The 16168-nt window shown below is 42.5% G+C and overlaps 1 protein-coding gene across 5 annotated transcripts; it reads left to right on the top strand.

The window, feature by feature from the left end:
- The first annotated feature begins 1558 nt into the window (after window positions 1–1558).
- Window positions 1559–16131, top strand: MATN3 (matrilin 3). Of its 5 annotated transcripts, XM_038133919.1 has the most exons (8): window positions 1560–1852; window positions 3497–4066; window positions 6810–6932; window positions 7351–7473; window positions 8003–8125; window positions 10185–10307; window positions 13787–13894; window positions 15630–16131. In XM_038133919.1, exons 1-8 carry the CDS (start codon window positions 1729–1731, stop codon window positions 15683–15685), a joined length of 1350 nt encoding a protein of 449 aa, XP_037989847.1. In that variant the 5' UTR covers window positions 1560–1728; the 3' UTR covers window positions 15686–16131. The 5 variants fall into 5 exon arrangements, with proteins under 5 accessions (XP_037989849.1, XP_037989847.1, XP_037989851.1 ...); XM_038133921.1 differs by lacking the exon at window positions 7351–7473 and having other exon boundaries at window positions 1559–1852; XM_038133920.1 differs by lacking the exon at window positions 10185–10307 and having other exon boundaries at window positions 1561–1852.
- Window positions 16132–16168: the final 37 nt, after the last annotated feature.

Consider the following 16168-nt stretch of genomic DNA (forward strand, 5'->3'; position numbering starts at 1 on the left):
AAGCAGGACAGACACCCAGTAGGACGGCAACATTTACATTGGAAAATGTCCAGAGTTGTTGGAGACATGCCATTACTTAGTGATGTTCTTCTACAATCAACAAAAAAACCCAAACCAAAAAACCAAGCTACAAAAAACTTTCCACTTTTCCTCTTTTGTAGCAAAAGCTGTAGAGGTAAAAGATTACTTAATGATTTAGTGTGGCTGAAGAAATAAAACACTTTTCTGCTTTGGAAGAGAAGAGGTACCTGGTGTTAAATTCTGGGAAAAGGGATTCAGATTGTTGCAGCATATAATTTGTGGGGTTATTCCTGTATTTTCAATATGCATCTCTGTACACATTTAAAAATGCTCTGTTAGGGCTACCAGCAGTACTACTCTGTTAGTACTACCTGCAGTAGTTTCCCCTTTTTAATTAACTGAGGTGCCGCCTGTGAGAGCACTTTGGAGTGCAGGGGTCTCGGAGCCCCTCTGCCCCTGTTCTGACAGCGCTGTCCTGGCAGTTACCCCAAGGGGGTACCCAGGGTGGGCCCAGTGCTGCCTGCAGCTGCACTCTTATGTCCAGATTCTGAGGAGCTGCACTGGATCTGAACTCCCACAGAGACTCCAAACGCGGGGCATCTTTAGATGCTGCCACAGACTGCTTCAGTGTGGCTCTGGAGTGGGGGGGGGATGTGAAAGACCACTGTGGATTCATGTGGTATAACAAACACAGCTGAAACTGGGTGCTGCTCCAACATGGATTCCAGCACACACTCTGCTCTGGGTCCCTGTGCAGTGAGGGACTGTGTGTGTGTCTGATCATGAGTGGGCAAAGAGCTGCTGCCAAGGGCTGTTTACTGAGACTGTCTAAGTGGGTGGCTGACCACGTGTGTGAGCAGTATTTGACAGCAGCGGGCACTGTCTGAAATTTGTCTGGGGTGTGTGTGCATGTGCTCTTGCTCAAAAAAGCTGCAGTGTGTGCTGAGAGAGAAAAGCCATTATACTCCCCTGGAGCACTGCCCTGTGGCTTTCTCCTGCTTGAAGGGTCGTGGTCCCTCTTCCCTGCTACCGTTTGCAGCCTTTGGGAATGTGATGGTGGCCTCTTCTACTGCGCTTTTGTGGTAGAACTTGCTGCAGTGAGTCAGTGCCTGCCTGATGCTGTACAGCTGGGGGTTGGTGGTTCCTCTGCTAAATCAAGGCTTCCTGTTCCCCTGATGGAAGTGATGGGAGAGAAGATGATCCTGCAGTACAAGAAGATACAGATTTGGCAAAAGCGTCTTCTAAAGCCCTGTGCTGGAGATCAGGGTGCCTTTGTGCTTTAAGCCGTGCTTTCCCAAAGCTCACTGCAGTTTCCTGCAGGAATTGGCCAAAATGCCCTTGGCCAAATTTGGCAACAGAGCGGGCAGTTCCTTGTGCCTCGGTGATCACATTAGGTGCTTTTCTCCCGTTCTTTGCAACTACTGTCCTGGAGACAAATGCAAAATTACCCTGGAAGGAAGAACGGTGTCTCAGCCAGGTTCGAGCCCTGCCCCGGCCCGGCCGCACGTTCCCAACGCGGAGCTCTGATCCTCGCCCCCTTCTCTCTCCCCAGGGCTCGGCGCCCGTCGGGGCGGGGGAGCGAGGGCCACCGGCCCGCCCCGGGAGGAGGCGGCGGGGGCGGCCGATGCCCCCTCGGTGTGCCGTCCCCCTTCCCGCTCCCGGCGGCTTTAAAGGCGGCGCGGCGGGCGCGGGCCCGGCGGCAGCAGCATGGGGCGGGCGCTCGGCATCCTGGGCTGCTGCCTGGCGCTGGCGCTGCTGCCGCTGCCCGCGGCCCCGCGGGGCCCCGCGCTCCGCCCGCGCCGGCAGCTGCGCCCCGGCGGCCGCTCCGCAGGTACCGCACCCGCCCCGGCCCGCCCGCTCCGCTCCCCGCTGCCGCTCCTGCCGCTGCACCCGCCTGGCTCTTCCCTGCCTGTGCTCATTGCTCGAAACATCTCTGTTTCGGACTCGTGCAAGAACCAGGTTGCTGGAAAGGTTTTATTCCTTTTCAATCTAAAGAAGGGAAGTTTTCTACCTGCAAACACTGAACTGGCTCTTTTTCTCTTTTTTCTCTTTTATTCTTTTTTTTTTTTTTTTTTGACAAACCTTGTCTTTTTTTTTTTTTTCCCATGTCTTAAGCTATGCATGCATGCCCTGACATTTCTTCATGTTTTTTTTCAGCTTCCCAAAGATGAAACTGAGTTACAGGATGAATACAGAATTATATAGAATATACCTGGGTGGGATCCTAGATTCTTCTGGTCTATTACTCCATCCAAAAGCAAAATGAACTATGCTGCGGTGCTTCCTGAGGGAATTTGTGCAATTTCATTTTTTCGCTCTCTTTTCACTTGAATCAGAGAAAAAAAGGTTTCGAATGCCTTAGGAAAAAAAAAGGTGCTGTTTTCACCTCTACTTTTAAGATAATTTAATTTAAGATTTTTTAATTTCAGCTGGAATGGAATAATAAAAATCGACTTGATAGTAGCCAGGAGAGGTGTGTCAGGTTCCCAAAATAGCCCTCAAGGTGTGAATTCAAACTGAACACCTCATATTTTGCTATTTAATGCACTGGTGAGCCAGGATGTCTCTTTTATAGAAATACTCTTGTTTTGGGTTGTCCATTTTTCAGCTGCAAATCCAACCTTGATGGTAAAAAATTAAGTACATGTACCATCTGTGTCAGGATGTGGTATCAGGACAGGGAGGGGGCATTCGGTTGCCTGCTGTCACTGTCTTCATTGGTTTTTGTCTTCCTAGAAGTGATGCTTGTCTCTGGTCTGAGCTATGGCTTTTCTCCTTCTGTCTAGATTTATAGGGCAGTGGGGAATTTTGGAAATGTGTGTGTAAATGTTTATTTTTACATATAAAATTACTTCATGAGTAATTTCACTTTTCTCTCTCTGCTCTGCAAGCCATAAACAATAACAGTTTCCAAAGAAGCCTTTTTACAACATCATTTGTGTCTTTTTCCTTGTTGGCTTTTATTTGTTCTTGTTGTGTATTTTGGATTATGATTTACAAACAAGAAATAATTCCTGATTAGCAGTTTATATTGTTACTATCCAAAAATATATTACGATCCATTCCCTATATGATCTAGTCAGATGTTTTGCCATTTTATTTCTTTGCTTCATAAAAACTGGAATTCAAGCTTTGTGAAAATAAACAGTAAATACATTTATATATAATTGTTTCATCTCTTTGCTAGCTGTTACATGAAAACCACAACCCTTTGCTTCAAGGACAGTTAGACATTTTGAGGGCTCAAATGTGCACCTATCTATTAATGCTTAGAAAAACCCAGTTACTTATTACTTGTCAAAATTGATATTTATGACTCTAATATGTTGCTCACTATAATTTGAAGCCTTTTCATAAAGAATCAACCAGCATTATATGGCAGGAGTAGTTTGCCATGACAGCACTCACTGCCCTTGGGTGAGAGCTCCTGTCCCACGTAGGAGGTGACTGAAGCATCTTCCTTCCTTCTTGGCAGACACTGCCTGTAAGAACCGGCCTCTAGACCTCGTCTTCATCGTGGACAGCTCCCGCAGTGTCCGACCCGAAGAGTTTGAGAAAGTGAAAATCTTCCTGTCCGAGATGATCGATACCCTGGATGTTGGTGAAAGAACGACGCGTGTGGCGGTCATGAACTACGCCAGCACTGTCAAGGTGGAGTTTCCCCTCCGGACCTACTTTGACAAAGCCTCTCTGAAGGAGGCTGTGTCTCGCATTGAGCCCTTGTCTGCTGGCACGATGACCGGCCTTGCCATCCAAACTGCCATGGAAGAAGTCTTCACCGAGGAAATGGGCACCCGGCCAGCAACCTTCAACATCCCCAAGGTGGTCATTGTTGTGACGGATGGACGGCCTCAAGACCAGGTCCAAGATGTGGCGGCAAGCGCCCGGACAGCTGGCATCGAGATCTACGCGGTCGGGGTGGACCGGGCAGACATGCAGTCCCTGAGGATGATGGCCAGTGAGCCTCTGGATGAACACGTCTTCTATGTGGAGACCTACGGTGTGATCGAAAAGCTGACATCCAGATTCAGGGAGACTTTCTGTGGTAAGGGGATCAGTCCAAGAGAGCAGTGTAACTTGGCTCCTTTTGACCACTGCTGCGGTTCCACTCCTTAAGAAAGAAGTTTTTCAGAAGTGTTATGTATCACATCTAAATATTTCCTTTACCATCCATTGGGCAAACAAGCCAACTCTCTTTTTCAGTGGAGGCCAAGTAATGGCCTTTCATTTTGAATAGTGACCTTAGTGTAGGTAACAGACCTGATTTGAGTGGACCTCCTTGTGCAGTTGGTCAGAGTTAGAGAGAAAGAGAAATCACAGCAATCTGGCCAAGGTTTGGCTGCATATATTTACTGAATTATTGAAGGTACACCCCAGAGCTGTGCAGGCTGCTCATTTCTTTTCCCATCTCACTGGGAAGCAAGGAGGGTGGGAGTGTGGAGCTGAAGGGATTCCCTGTAGGTTCAGATTAGGACAATCAGCGTGGCAGGTAAACCACCACACAGGCTTGAGCAGTCTGGTGCAGGATAAAGTGCCCAAATGCAGCAGCAGGTCATCTCAGGACAGGCTTTCACACCTTGGGCACTGCTGGGCTTTTCCAGTGTGCCAGGCTCACTTCTCCCTCTGTTTCTCTGCAACTTGATTTAGACAAGGAAGTGTGGGATGAGATTAATTAGCTTTGCGTTTTCAGGGGTGATCTTATAAAAATGCTATATGTATTTGGGTTAGGCTAGAACTCCACCAACAATAGGCCAGAGTGGGCTGTTACTGTCATTTACAAAGAAAAAAGGTCATCTGGAGTATTTAGAACTGCCTACAGCTAGCTGTGACACAGCCCTACTCACAAAAATCAAATGACAACTTTCTGACAATTAAAAAACTTGTGCAAAGTAGATTTTTCGAGTGAATTTCTAAGAAATTTACTTTAAAATAAATCTCCAGCAAATAATAGGTAAAATAGGTATAAATGACATTGTAAAACAATTAAAATAACAGCCATTTCCTTGGGAACTTGGTTGGCAGTGTGTTACTTTTGTTATTTCAGAGCCTTATTAAAAATTACCACCACATCTTTTGAGTATGTTTAAAGTGAATAAACCTCTTTCTCTAGGTATGAAATAAATGTGTAAGACCATCTACAGACAGGATAGTTTGCCAATAATTAGCATAGGAAATGCCTTGAGGTTTGGCTTGACACCACGTTGTGCTGCTGGTGTGACCAGATCCTCACAAGTGCCGGCCCGGCTGGACAGGTACACGTGCTGTGAACACAGCACTCGTATCTACCTGTGTTCTCACCAAATAAAGTTCTTTCATAGCAGCAAAGAAAAATCTCTTGTTCTTAGGTATACACTGTTTATTGTGCTGAAGCATAGAAATTATGCCCCTGCAAGGCTGGAGGGTAAATCAGAGAGCTCACACATGTACACTTCCAGTGGAACTCTGAGTCGCCTGCGTGCCGTTTGCCAGAATCTGGGATTCATGAAAAAAACAGGGTGAAGGAAACAGTCTTTAAAAAGACTCCTATAAACCAAATTGATCTAATAGGGTCTTGTAAGACAGTGTGGTAACCTGGGTCTCTTTACAGCTCCAGAGTGCTTTTTGGTCAGAAATCTGGACTCACCAGTGGCAATTAGGATTTTCTTTCACTTTGACCAAGGCAATTAATTTATTTGCAGGGTGAACTGAAAACAGAGAAATTAATGTTCAGGGGAAAAATAGTTGGCTAAGATCAAGTTCTTGGTGCACTGAGAGCATTATTCAGCATGAAGCCATCCCAGAGATGGAAAAGTCTTAGCCTTGAATAGCTGTCCAAGTCAGTGGACGTTTGACTTTCCTACCACAAAAATCCAACCATTTGAGTCTAAGCTTCGCACTTATGCTTGAAAAGATCACCCAGAGATTTTGTTCATGTAAAATGTAAAGACATGTCAACTCTATCAGCCTTTCAGCAGAATTCTAAATCTTCCTTGTTTTAGAAAATGGGAATGTTGCCATTTTGTTGCCACAAAATTGCTTTGTTTTCAGAAACACATGAGAAGGTTTAAGCACTGTTGCTTCTGATTTTTTATCTCACCAGTATTGCTTTGGAGATTGATTTTACCAGTAGTCCATACTCACAATAATACTAATTAGTAACTACAAATCTAAGGAAAAATCTCAGGTAAAACCAAACTTCCCTTCCCTTCCCTTCCCTTCCCTTCCCTTCCCTTCCCTTCCCTTCCCTTCCCTTCCCTTCCCTTCCCTTCCCTTCCCTTCCCTTCCCTTCCCTTCCCTTCCCTTCCCTTCCCTTCCCTTCCCTTCCCTTCCCTTCCCTTCCCTTCCCTTCCCTTCCCTTCCCTTCCCTTCCCTTCCCTTCCCTTCCCTTCCCTTCCCTTCCCTTCCCTTCCCTTCCCTTCCCTTCCCTTCCCTTCCCACACCTTGTCCATAATAGAAAGGAACTGCATACAAAGAGCCAGAAGAGCTTTTCATGGCTGAGTTCTCCTTTCCCATGTAATGTTACTGAATGTTTAATATCTCTCCTTGTTGAACCATCTCATTTTCAGTTCATCTTTTCTCCTGCCACCTCAGGTAATGAGTTATTTCCGTGCCGTTTATGACCTCTCTCTCCTGGCTACAGAGTGCTGCAAAGGAGGTCTGTAACGTGTTGTGACAGCAACACAGCACTGACATTTGCCACCACTAATCCAGCAAACAGTGCAAGATGTACTTCTGTAAGCATGAATGAGTAATGCCTGTTCCTCTCCTCTGGGGTGACTGAAGCAGCTCTCTGTCAATGCCCTTTGTAGCTGTGAACGTGTGTGCCCTGGGGACCCACGGCTGCCAGCAGGTCTGTGTCAGTAACGGGGCATCCCACCTCTGTGACTGCTATGAAGGATACACCCTGAATCCGGATAAGACAACCTGCTCAGGTATTATTCCTTTGGATAATGAGTTCAACTAGAAAAAAAAATTAACACCATTCTTGGATTTGAGATGCTACTTGTTTGCTTCTGTTGAAACAACAAACAGCTGTATCTTTTTCAACAAGAATTCTAGAAATGAATAAATTATGATTCAGCTGCAAGTAATGGTGAGATGTAGTTTGGTTCTATCACTGTCCTTTTTATTGTGCCTGTAGATCCATTCATTAGGCCCAGATGCTAAAACAAAGTCTTCAAATGTAGACACCATAGATATTTTCTGCTACCACTTGTTCTAATTCCTTGAGTTACTATTGCCATTTCTGAGCTGATTCCAAATCAAAATATATTTAACAACAGGAGCGTGCACTCCATCCCAAACTGCTTGTTGTTAACAATAGGTTGTTTCTCTAACATGCCTAACAAGCTGTGGACATGTGTGCACCTGGGAGGCACGAATGTGACCAGATCTGTGTGAGTAACAACAGATCCTATGTCTGTGACTGCTATGAAGGCTACACCTTGAATCCAGACAAGAAGACTTGCTCAGGTAAGAATTAAAGGCTAGAATATATGAAACTCATGAAGATACGGACATGTTTTCTGTGAGTTACCCTAAAATGAGAACTCAGCTGTAGTCTTTTCCTTATTTCCAGTAACAGTAATTGCAATTTTCTTTAAATTTGTTGATTAGAAAATGCAGTTTGGCACTTATCTACCATTTTATGGTCTTCACAGAATTTCATAAACTTTGTTTAGCTGCTTAGTCTGACACAGGGCAGGTTATTGCTCATCTCATGGGGGTTTTTAGCTTCATCCTTACTGGGGATGTACGGGACTCTTGGGATTGCTGATTAAAGACAACTGCATGCGATGTGGTGTAGTCATGCTTTGCAGTATCTGCCTCCTCCATTAAATAGTTAACAACTGAATTCACCTGTCTGCAGCACAAGACAATAATGTAGTAGGACACTGGTTAAATTGTAAGGAAATTATAATTTAAAATGTTGAGCATTTAAAACAGTGTCTGGAAGAGATTAGATTAACAGGTTTCTTTCCCAAACCATGGCTCACCACAGCCATGGACATGTGTGCACCTGGGAGGCATGACTGTGCCCAAGTCTGTCTGAGTAATGATGGATCCTACAGCTGTGGCTGCTATGAAGGATACACTCTGAATCCAGACAAGAAGACTTGCTCAGGTAAGATCTGCTTAAGGAAAAGCTGTGTTCCACTAAAAGCAAGCAGCTTTTAAAAATCTGGCTGATGGATATTATTTTTCTGATGAATTATCCCAGAGTTTCTGTACAACTCCTGAGAACTCAGGGCAACTTTGTTTTTCCATATGTACAGTAACAATTCGAGATTCTTGGTTCTTCTGCAGTAGTGCAAAGCTTGTATTTGGTTAAAATTAAAATGCCATTTGGCATTTCCTTGAGGACTTCACAGTATTTTCACACCCATGGAGCATGAATTGCAATATCCAATATGTGATATGCAACACTTCTGTCAGAAAGTTTTCATTAAAGCACCACAAGGGAATGAGATGAGGGAGAGCATGGACTGTGCTGGAAGAATGACTGCAGTCTGTATCATCATGAGTGTGATTGCTCTTTCCAATGGATGTGTTTGGGCCTTAAAAAATATTCCAGCCTTAAAGCTCTAGAAGATGGAGAGAAATGTTCCTTCTCAGTGCTGGTCTCTTGTGGAGAACAAGAGCATAGATGTAGCTGGTACTCAGGGATGTACACATAAGTATATTTTATCTACAAATTGTTATCTATTCTATATTATCTTCACTTGATTAGGGTTTGATCTTCACTCTGAATTTCTTTGGATGTCTCGTGGTTTATTTAGGTGATTTATTTAGGCAAAATCCTTTTTTTCCCCACTTCCACTATAATCCCTTTCCTTACTATATTTTGTGTGACAAACTGTTGAACTTAGGCTTCCAGTTCCAGGACGTTCCTGGGCAGATCTCTCAAGGTAAGTCACAGGTCTCACATCTCAAAGAGGTGAAGCCAGAGGATCCCAGTATTTCTTCCTGCCTAGGTTAGGAGCTGATTTTGTAAATACGGTGCTTAGGATTAGCTCTTAGCTGGCATTACAGAGAGGCAATAAACATGTGATGGAATGTAAATTCAGTTAGGCCTCCCCTTTGGGAGTCTAATCCCAAACCTCATTTCATAGCACTGATTCTCCTTCTGCTTACTCAAGTTTTAAATTATTTTTTTCCCATGCTTGCTTTTTTTCCCCTTTTGAATCTCATTTTGCAGTATTCTGCTAATGACTTCCCAACCATCCAGGTCTTTGTCACAATCATATTACAAAGATGTGCAAAAAATGATGCAAAAATAGTCTAGATCTGGGAGAGGGTCTTTTTCCCCCTTTTCTTTTACTTTTTCCTTTTTTTTTTAGTTTCCTTTGCTTCCTTTCCCTTCTCCTTTCTTTCTCTCTTTCTAACTCTTTTTTCTCTCTCTCTTTCTCTCTTCCTTTCTTTCTCCACCCTTTATTTTTTCTTGTGCCTTACCGGGCCTTCTTACTGCAAAGATATCCAAATATAGGAATGCCTTCTCAGCTTGCCCTTTCAGAATTGACGTGTTAAATTTGTCAGAAAACAGCAGCCTCACACATAAAGTGCCCACTTTGTAACTGGCAGTGGGTGTCACATCTTTTTTAGCAGCCACGTATACTTTTCTGTTTATGGTCTTTTCACTCCATAAAACAGTGTCTTCTCCAACTCAATTAGGGCTGAAGTAAGGCCAAACAGTCTCTTAAAATCAAGATATTTGTTCTCTGAAATTCTGTTGGATAATTGTTTTGTAACTTCTTCACTTCCATTCCTTTTGCAATCTGTTACCGCTGCAAAAAAAGTGTTGCCAGTATTCCAACATTTCGTACTAATTTTGTGATGTTGATAGCCAGATAAAAACACGCTCTGTGTACCCTGCTCTGGTTAACAGCAACACTGACATAGCAGTAAAAACATCCTGGTGTGAATGCAAATGAAGATACATTTGCGAATGGGAATCACTATGACCAGCTCCAGAGTTTGGATATGGATTGATATTCTCTTAAGTTTGGATATGGATTGATATTCTCTTAAGTTTGGATATGGATTGATATTATCTGAAGTTTGGATATGGATTGATGTTCTCTAAAGTTTGGATATGGATTGGTGTTCTCTAAAGTTTGGATATGGATTGGTATTCTCTAAAGTTTGGATATGGATTGGTATTTTCTCTGAAACGCCTCCCTCAGCTGCCGACGTGTGCGCGCTGGGCAGGCACGACTGCGAGCAGGTCTGCGTCAGGGGCGAGCAGCTCTACTCCTGTGACTGCCACCAAGGCTACAGCCTCAACCCAGACAGGAGGACGTGCTCAAGTAAGAGCAGATTGCTGATCCACTTCCAGCCGTGCCCTCCCCACATAAATGCATGTATTGCAGTGGCTCTTGTTAGCATGTGAATATATTTCTATCTGCCTGAGGAGCTTTCACCTGCACTCGGGTGTTAAAAAACAGTTCTGTGTCACTCTGCCTTGCCCACTCGAGCAAATGTCAGAGACACAAAGAACTTTATATGTAACAATGTTAGTAAATACTTACTATGCAGTCTTTGTCAACCTATAAATAAGGCCTTCCCTAATTTATGTAATATTCAGCAAACCCAGAACTGACAAATTTTTGGGGAGAGAAGACCTGGGGTTAGTCACTGTGGGATGTGTGTACTGCCATGCAAGACAGTTTGAGGTGATGTCCTCCCCTCCAGGCTTAATTTCATCTTGCTGTTCCTTTCTTTAGCTTCTCTGTGACTTTGTGTTACAGTAAAAATATAACAATTTCAGAAGTGTTTCTTTCCTTCCCAATACTGGAAACCTTTCCTAGTGTATTTTTGGAGCTGATGTGGCATCTCACATCTGGTGGGGTTACACAGCTGGGTCAGAGGAGCAAGGTCTGAGGTATCCCTTGCATTAATTAATGTATTAATCCCCAGTAAGACAACTGCTGCTCCAAGGTGAGATCAGTTACACATCTCAACAGTTCCTGATAAGATTCATAGAGGATAGGCTCCCATCATGGAAAAGCATTGCCATTGGGAAGCATTGCAAAATGTTATCTTGGTTTTGGATAACTGCTTCTCCAAAGCACATCCTGTGTGAACTGGTGTGTGTGCACCAGGAGCCTTTGACTGGCAGCAGGTCTGTGTGAGTGGATCATAGACCTGTGACTGCTATGAAGGCTTTATCTTAAATTCAGATGACAAAACATGCTCAAGTAATAACTTAATGTTCAGATTTTTTCCTGAATATGTTTGTTTATTGAAGCACCTCTTTTTAATGTGTTAAACATTTTTAATCTGTTTGAGAAATGTATCAACTCACAAGCTCTCAGGAAGTATAATCCCTTTTCATTCTTTTATGTCTCTTTCCAAAATATTTTGAGCTAGTTTGGACCTTCTTCTTTAGTTATAGCAGTTACTGTATTTAAAACTAGTTTAATGTTGTCTTTCATCTGTCATAATACCTTGAAGGATTCACTGTATTTAAAGATACAATCTGCATTCCTGAAATGGGAATAACTGGGGCAGAGCAGGGTTCTGGGGCACCTGCCTCTGGGATGTGAGTCTCCATTGCCTACCAGCATTTGGAGAATGGCTGGGGGATCCCCAGGGGAACAATACTCAGGTTAGAATTGCTGCAATGCTAAACCTTGTTTCCTTGGTGTCTCCTCTAAGCTGAGTGGGGCAAGGATGAACTCACCCACTATTTTCAGATGGGCAATACTGGGATCAAATGTTGGCAGAACCTCTCCAGAATTTGATGTAGAATCCAAAGTTAAGTTGGCTAGGAAAAGTTGCCTAGCTGTACCCCTGGTTCAGAGTGGGAATAACCTGCCATCACATCAAGTGGCTGAAGATGCTGTGTAAGAGCACAATTATAAAATAGCTGGATACAGAAAAACACCATCTGCAAAAATAGTTTCTTGTTGGTCTGGAGTTGACCACAAAGGCAGTGTAAAAACACAGCTTTAGCATGTTTTGTGTGACTTGTTTGGCATCCCAGTGGCAACAGAAATGCCCCAAATTTTGAATATCAAATACTGGAAGACTCCCAATTTCACAGTATGACTGTAGCAGAATTCATAAAACTCATGAACAATTGCCAGAGCTGGTTGGAAAAATAATTTTGTTAAAACTGACAAAATCCAAGGAGGATCTGTATCTATCACTGGAGAATTTAAATGCAGACAAAAAAATTTAACTGGCAGTTGGTTGGAAACCAACCATGTTGGTGTGATGTTCTGAACTGGCCTTCCTCCAGCTGACTCTTGAACAGCTCTTCTTTGTACATTGACCATAAAGCCAGTGGAATGTTCCAAAGAGGGAAGCTGAACAAATACAGGCTCAGTGGAATCAAGGAGACACCAATTTCAACATTGGCTTTAAGACAAATGAGTTTCTGCACTGCCAGATCTGCAACCTCATAGATTTTGCAGTTTCCTTTTAAAATGGGAGTATTAATGGCATGACTGACAAAAAAAAAAAAAAAAAAAAAAACACAAAAAAACCCAAAACAAAACCAAACCAAAGAAGCCAAAACAGTCCAGGAAAAAAGGAAAATGTGTATAATTTAATATATAATAATTGTATATAATAGTTGTGTATAATTTACTGTTTGTATAATTTACTGTTACAATGCTCACACACATTGTTTGAAACTGATCAGCTATGCATTTATATATCTAGAGAAAACAAAATGTATTAATATGCTATTGCTGCCTCTGCAAGTAACGTAAAAAACCATTTCTTTAAGAGATGGATATTATATACACGTAATACCTCTTGATAACTTATCGAAAATGTATTTACAGTCTCTCTTTCAAGAAGGCTTTGCCTTTGGAAGCTTATTATCCAGTCTTAGGTGTAGATGGTGAACTCACAACAGTACTTGTGCTGCAGTAGGTGTTGATACATTTGTTCTCAGCCTTCAGCAAAGTGGTGCAGCCTTAACGTATTTACTTTATGGAGTAGATGAGGTTAAATTGCCTTTCATGCAGCTGAGAACTCACAGCCATCTACTGATGCTTGACATTATTACACTAGAGTGAAATTGTCATCATTGCTGTTTTTACTGTGAATTATGGAGAAGAAGGAATTGTTGAGGACAGCGGAGGCTGGTCCCCTATAAGTTTAGAAGACTGAGGTCAAGACCTAGAAACAGATTCAGTGGAAGCACTGTGGAGTAGAGCAGTGATCACTTTTCCTTTCTGAAGAGAGACTGGTAACTCCTCTGTCATACTAACTGGCTCCTCCAGTTAGATTGCTGTGACTTTCTGCTAGATTATAAATTCACTTGGGCCTATCTGAATGATGTCATTCCCTCCATCTATATTCATGTGACATTTGAATGGATTTGTGTCCATCCTCTTGAATCAAGAAAGATTCTCCCTATGCGTGCATGTTGCAAATGTTAGAAACCAAGAGTGCTTGTGGGGCGACACAATTAAATTTGAAGGGGAGGCTGGTTGGTCTCTGCAGCCAGGCCATTTTTTATTTTCTTTTCCTCAGTAATGGTCTAATTGAAAGAGTGTAGAGGATCTAGGCAGGCAGGTGAGGAACATCCTGCTCTGCTTCCTTCTTGGTTCCAGTTAAGCTCTCTCTTCGCTGTCCTGGACTCACTTAGGTCTCTGGCTGTACACCAGCCCCTGTCCACTGCTGCTCCTCTTTCTCACCTGCCCTGGCTTGCAGTGCTTGCTGTAGTCTCACAGCATGGGTTTGATCCTTCCACAGGATCAAGCATTTTCTTGGGATTTAAATGTTCAATGATTGTAGTAAATGTAGTAAATGGTGTTTTCTCTCTTAGGAGCCATAACGAGCAGTCTTGTAACAACTGAAGAGTCCTGTAAGTGTGAAGCCATAGCTGCCCTCCAGGACTCAGTGACCTCAGGCCTTGAAGCTCTGTCCAGAAAATATATCCTTTTTCTGACATGATCACCTTCATTCAGCACTTTCCTGGTATTTTAGAGGTAGCTGTTTTGTTATAAACCAGGGAAGAAATATCCAGGGAAGAAAGTATTTTCAGGGTGATTTTAGAAATATTATGGAAAAAAAGATAGGATGTTGCAAACACCATTATGTTTTCCCATTTCATTGAAGAGCAACACGATGCAGATAAAATAAATGCATATGCCCACACTCCCTAGATTGTATCTGCCATGTTGAACATCAAGCACCATTCATCAAACTCCTAATTCTTCTAGCTGGCTTTTACTGTTACATCAAACATTCAGCTTTGAGCCCTCCTATTATGTCCCAAAACTTTAGGGACAACTTCACGGGCAGTGTGACAACAGTCCCATTAGCTGTAGTATTCCTCTGCATCCCACCTCCATAGGCAGGCACTGTCCCAAGTGATTTTCAAGCACCTTCTTTTCCCTGAAAATGTGTGAGCCTGTTGCTGTCCGGGCATGCAGGAGCATGCGAGGGCTGCAAGGCAGGGCACTGAGGCTGGGGTGGAATTTGCCGGTGTCTGCAGCCGGGAAGGGAAACGCGGTCAGCTCCCGGGTCAGACATTCCACAAACATGTGGGAGAGAAAAAAAAACCCCAACCGATAAACAAAGGGAAAGCGGTGATCTCTGTGGTACCACAGCAGGCCTGAATGCTGAAATAAATGCCCTCAGATGGCATGGCAGGAACTAATAACTGGAAGTTGAGGTTGGACAAGTTGTGGTGCATCATAAGGCATAATTTTTAGAAGTGAGAATGGTTGATCACTGCTACAATTTACCAAGGAAGGTCACAGATTTTCTTTGCTGAACATTTTTGAAACGGAATGATTTTTTCTGTCAAAGGTGCTCTGATTCAAATGGGAATTGATTTAAAGGAGCATTATGTCTGTGGTTATCATCCCAATCTCTGAGGCTTCAAAATCAAGGAAGAGTGGACTATTTAAGATTTAAAAAAGGAGGGCAAAGTAGTGAGTTTTGTACATCATTTAGATAGATACAAGAATTTTTCAGTTTGCCAAAGTTTCTGAAAGTCAAATAAACACTTCTGCCAAGGACAGAAAACTTTCCCAGTTTTTAATAAATTCAAAGTTATTTTTATGAGATCTAATTGCACATCCCTCTTCATGCAATATGCTTGGAGTTCAGTTTATCTGCCCGGGAAAGCAAGGGAAAGAACTCAGATTTTCCTGAATTATAAAGTATAATTCTAGGGAATCTAATTAGTTAAAACTGAACACCAAGATATTTAAACCTGTAATGTCATTTCAGTAGTAGCACGTCCTTCAGACATCAGTCTTTCTGCCCCAAGAGCTCATGTTAAGCAAGAAAGTCTTGAAGGTTTAAGTTCATTATACAAATAACTGAGGCTTTCTTTCAAAGTTATTCTTTGATGGGCCATTTCTATCCCTAGCATCCTTTCAAGACAATTTGGAAAACACAGCAGAGACCATCACCTTCTGCTCCTTGTCCCTGGGTATCACCTGATCCGACACTTTCTAAGAAATTAGGGTTGTTGAGATTATTTGGGAAGATGCCAGATCATGACTGAGCTCTAATATGTTTGGAAATCTCTGTTTCAAGCATGTATTGACCTCACCTATAAAGCTGACTGCTTTTTGAAAATGCAGCAATATGAAAGACTGTAAATAAAACAAGCCTTATAGCCACCTATTTTATTGCCCTTAACAACTGACCACTAGAGGAAGTGTCTGAGAAGCTGCAGGCATATCAAGACAGACAGCAGATTGTCTGAGCTATCATTTTGCTTAATTTTAAAATAATCTTTCAGAATCAAGCCTTTTTATTGTTTTCAGGAAGCTTTATTTCATTGCACAGCTTACAAAACAGCAGTGTTTTGTTATTATTGACAAACGTCAAGAAGACTTCAGGAAAACAAGAGTCTTGAAAATACAGTGACCCTAAGGATCTTCATGTACACTCACTTTATAGCCATGAAGCTACTCATACCTGCTGTGCTTCAGTTTCTACTGCACATACTGCTTTTCTGTAGTAACTGCATTTTTTTAATCTCTTACTTCAAAGTAAATACAGAAAAAAAAAAGAATGGATGCAGTGTATCACATTATATAAAATTTTGAAATGGCAAGGCAGAATGAAAAAATGTGCCTATGTCTTCTTTCAGTTAAATGGGAAAGTAAGTTGGGATCTTGTAACTTATTTTAATAAAATATAATATGATATGCACATTGATGTTGGAAGTTATTTTGTATTCAGC

The sequence above is a fragment of the Motacilla alba genome, chromosome 3 (assembly GCF_015832195.1).
Source record: "Motacilla alba alba isolate MOTALB_02 chromosome 3, Motacilla_alba_V1.0_pri, whole genome shotgun sequence".
NCBI classification, from domain to species: Eukaryota; Metazoa; Chordata; class Aves; order Passeriformes; family Motacillidae; genus Motacilla; species Motacilla alba.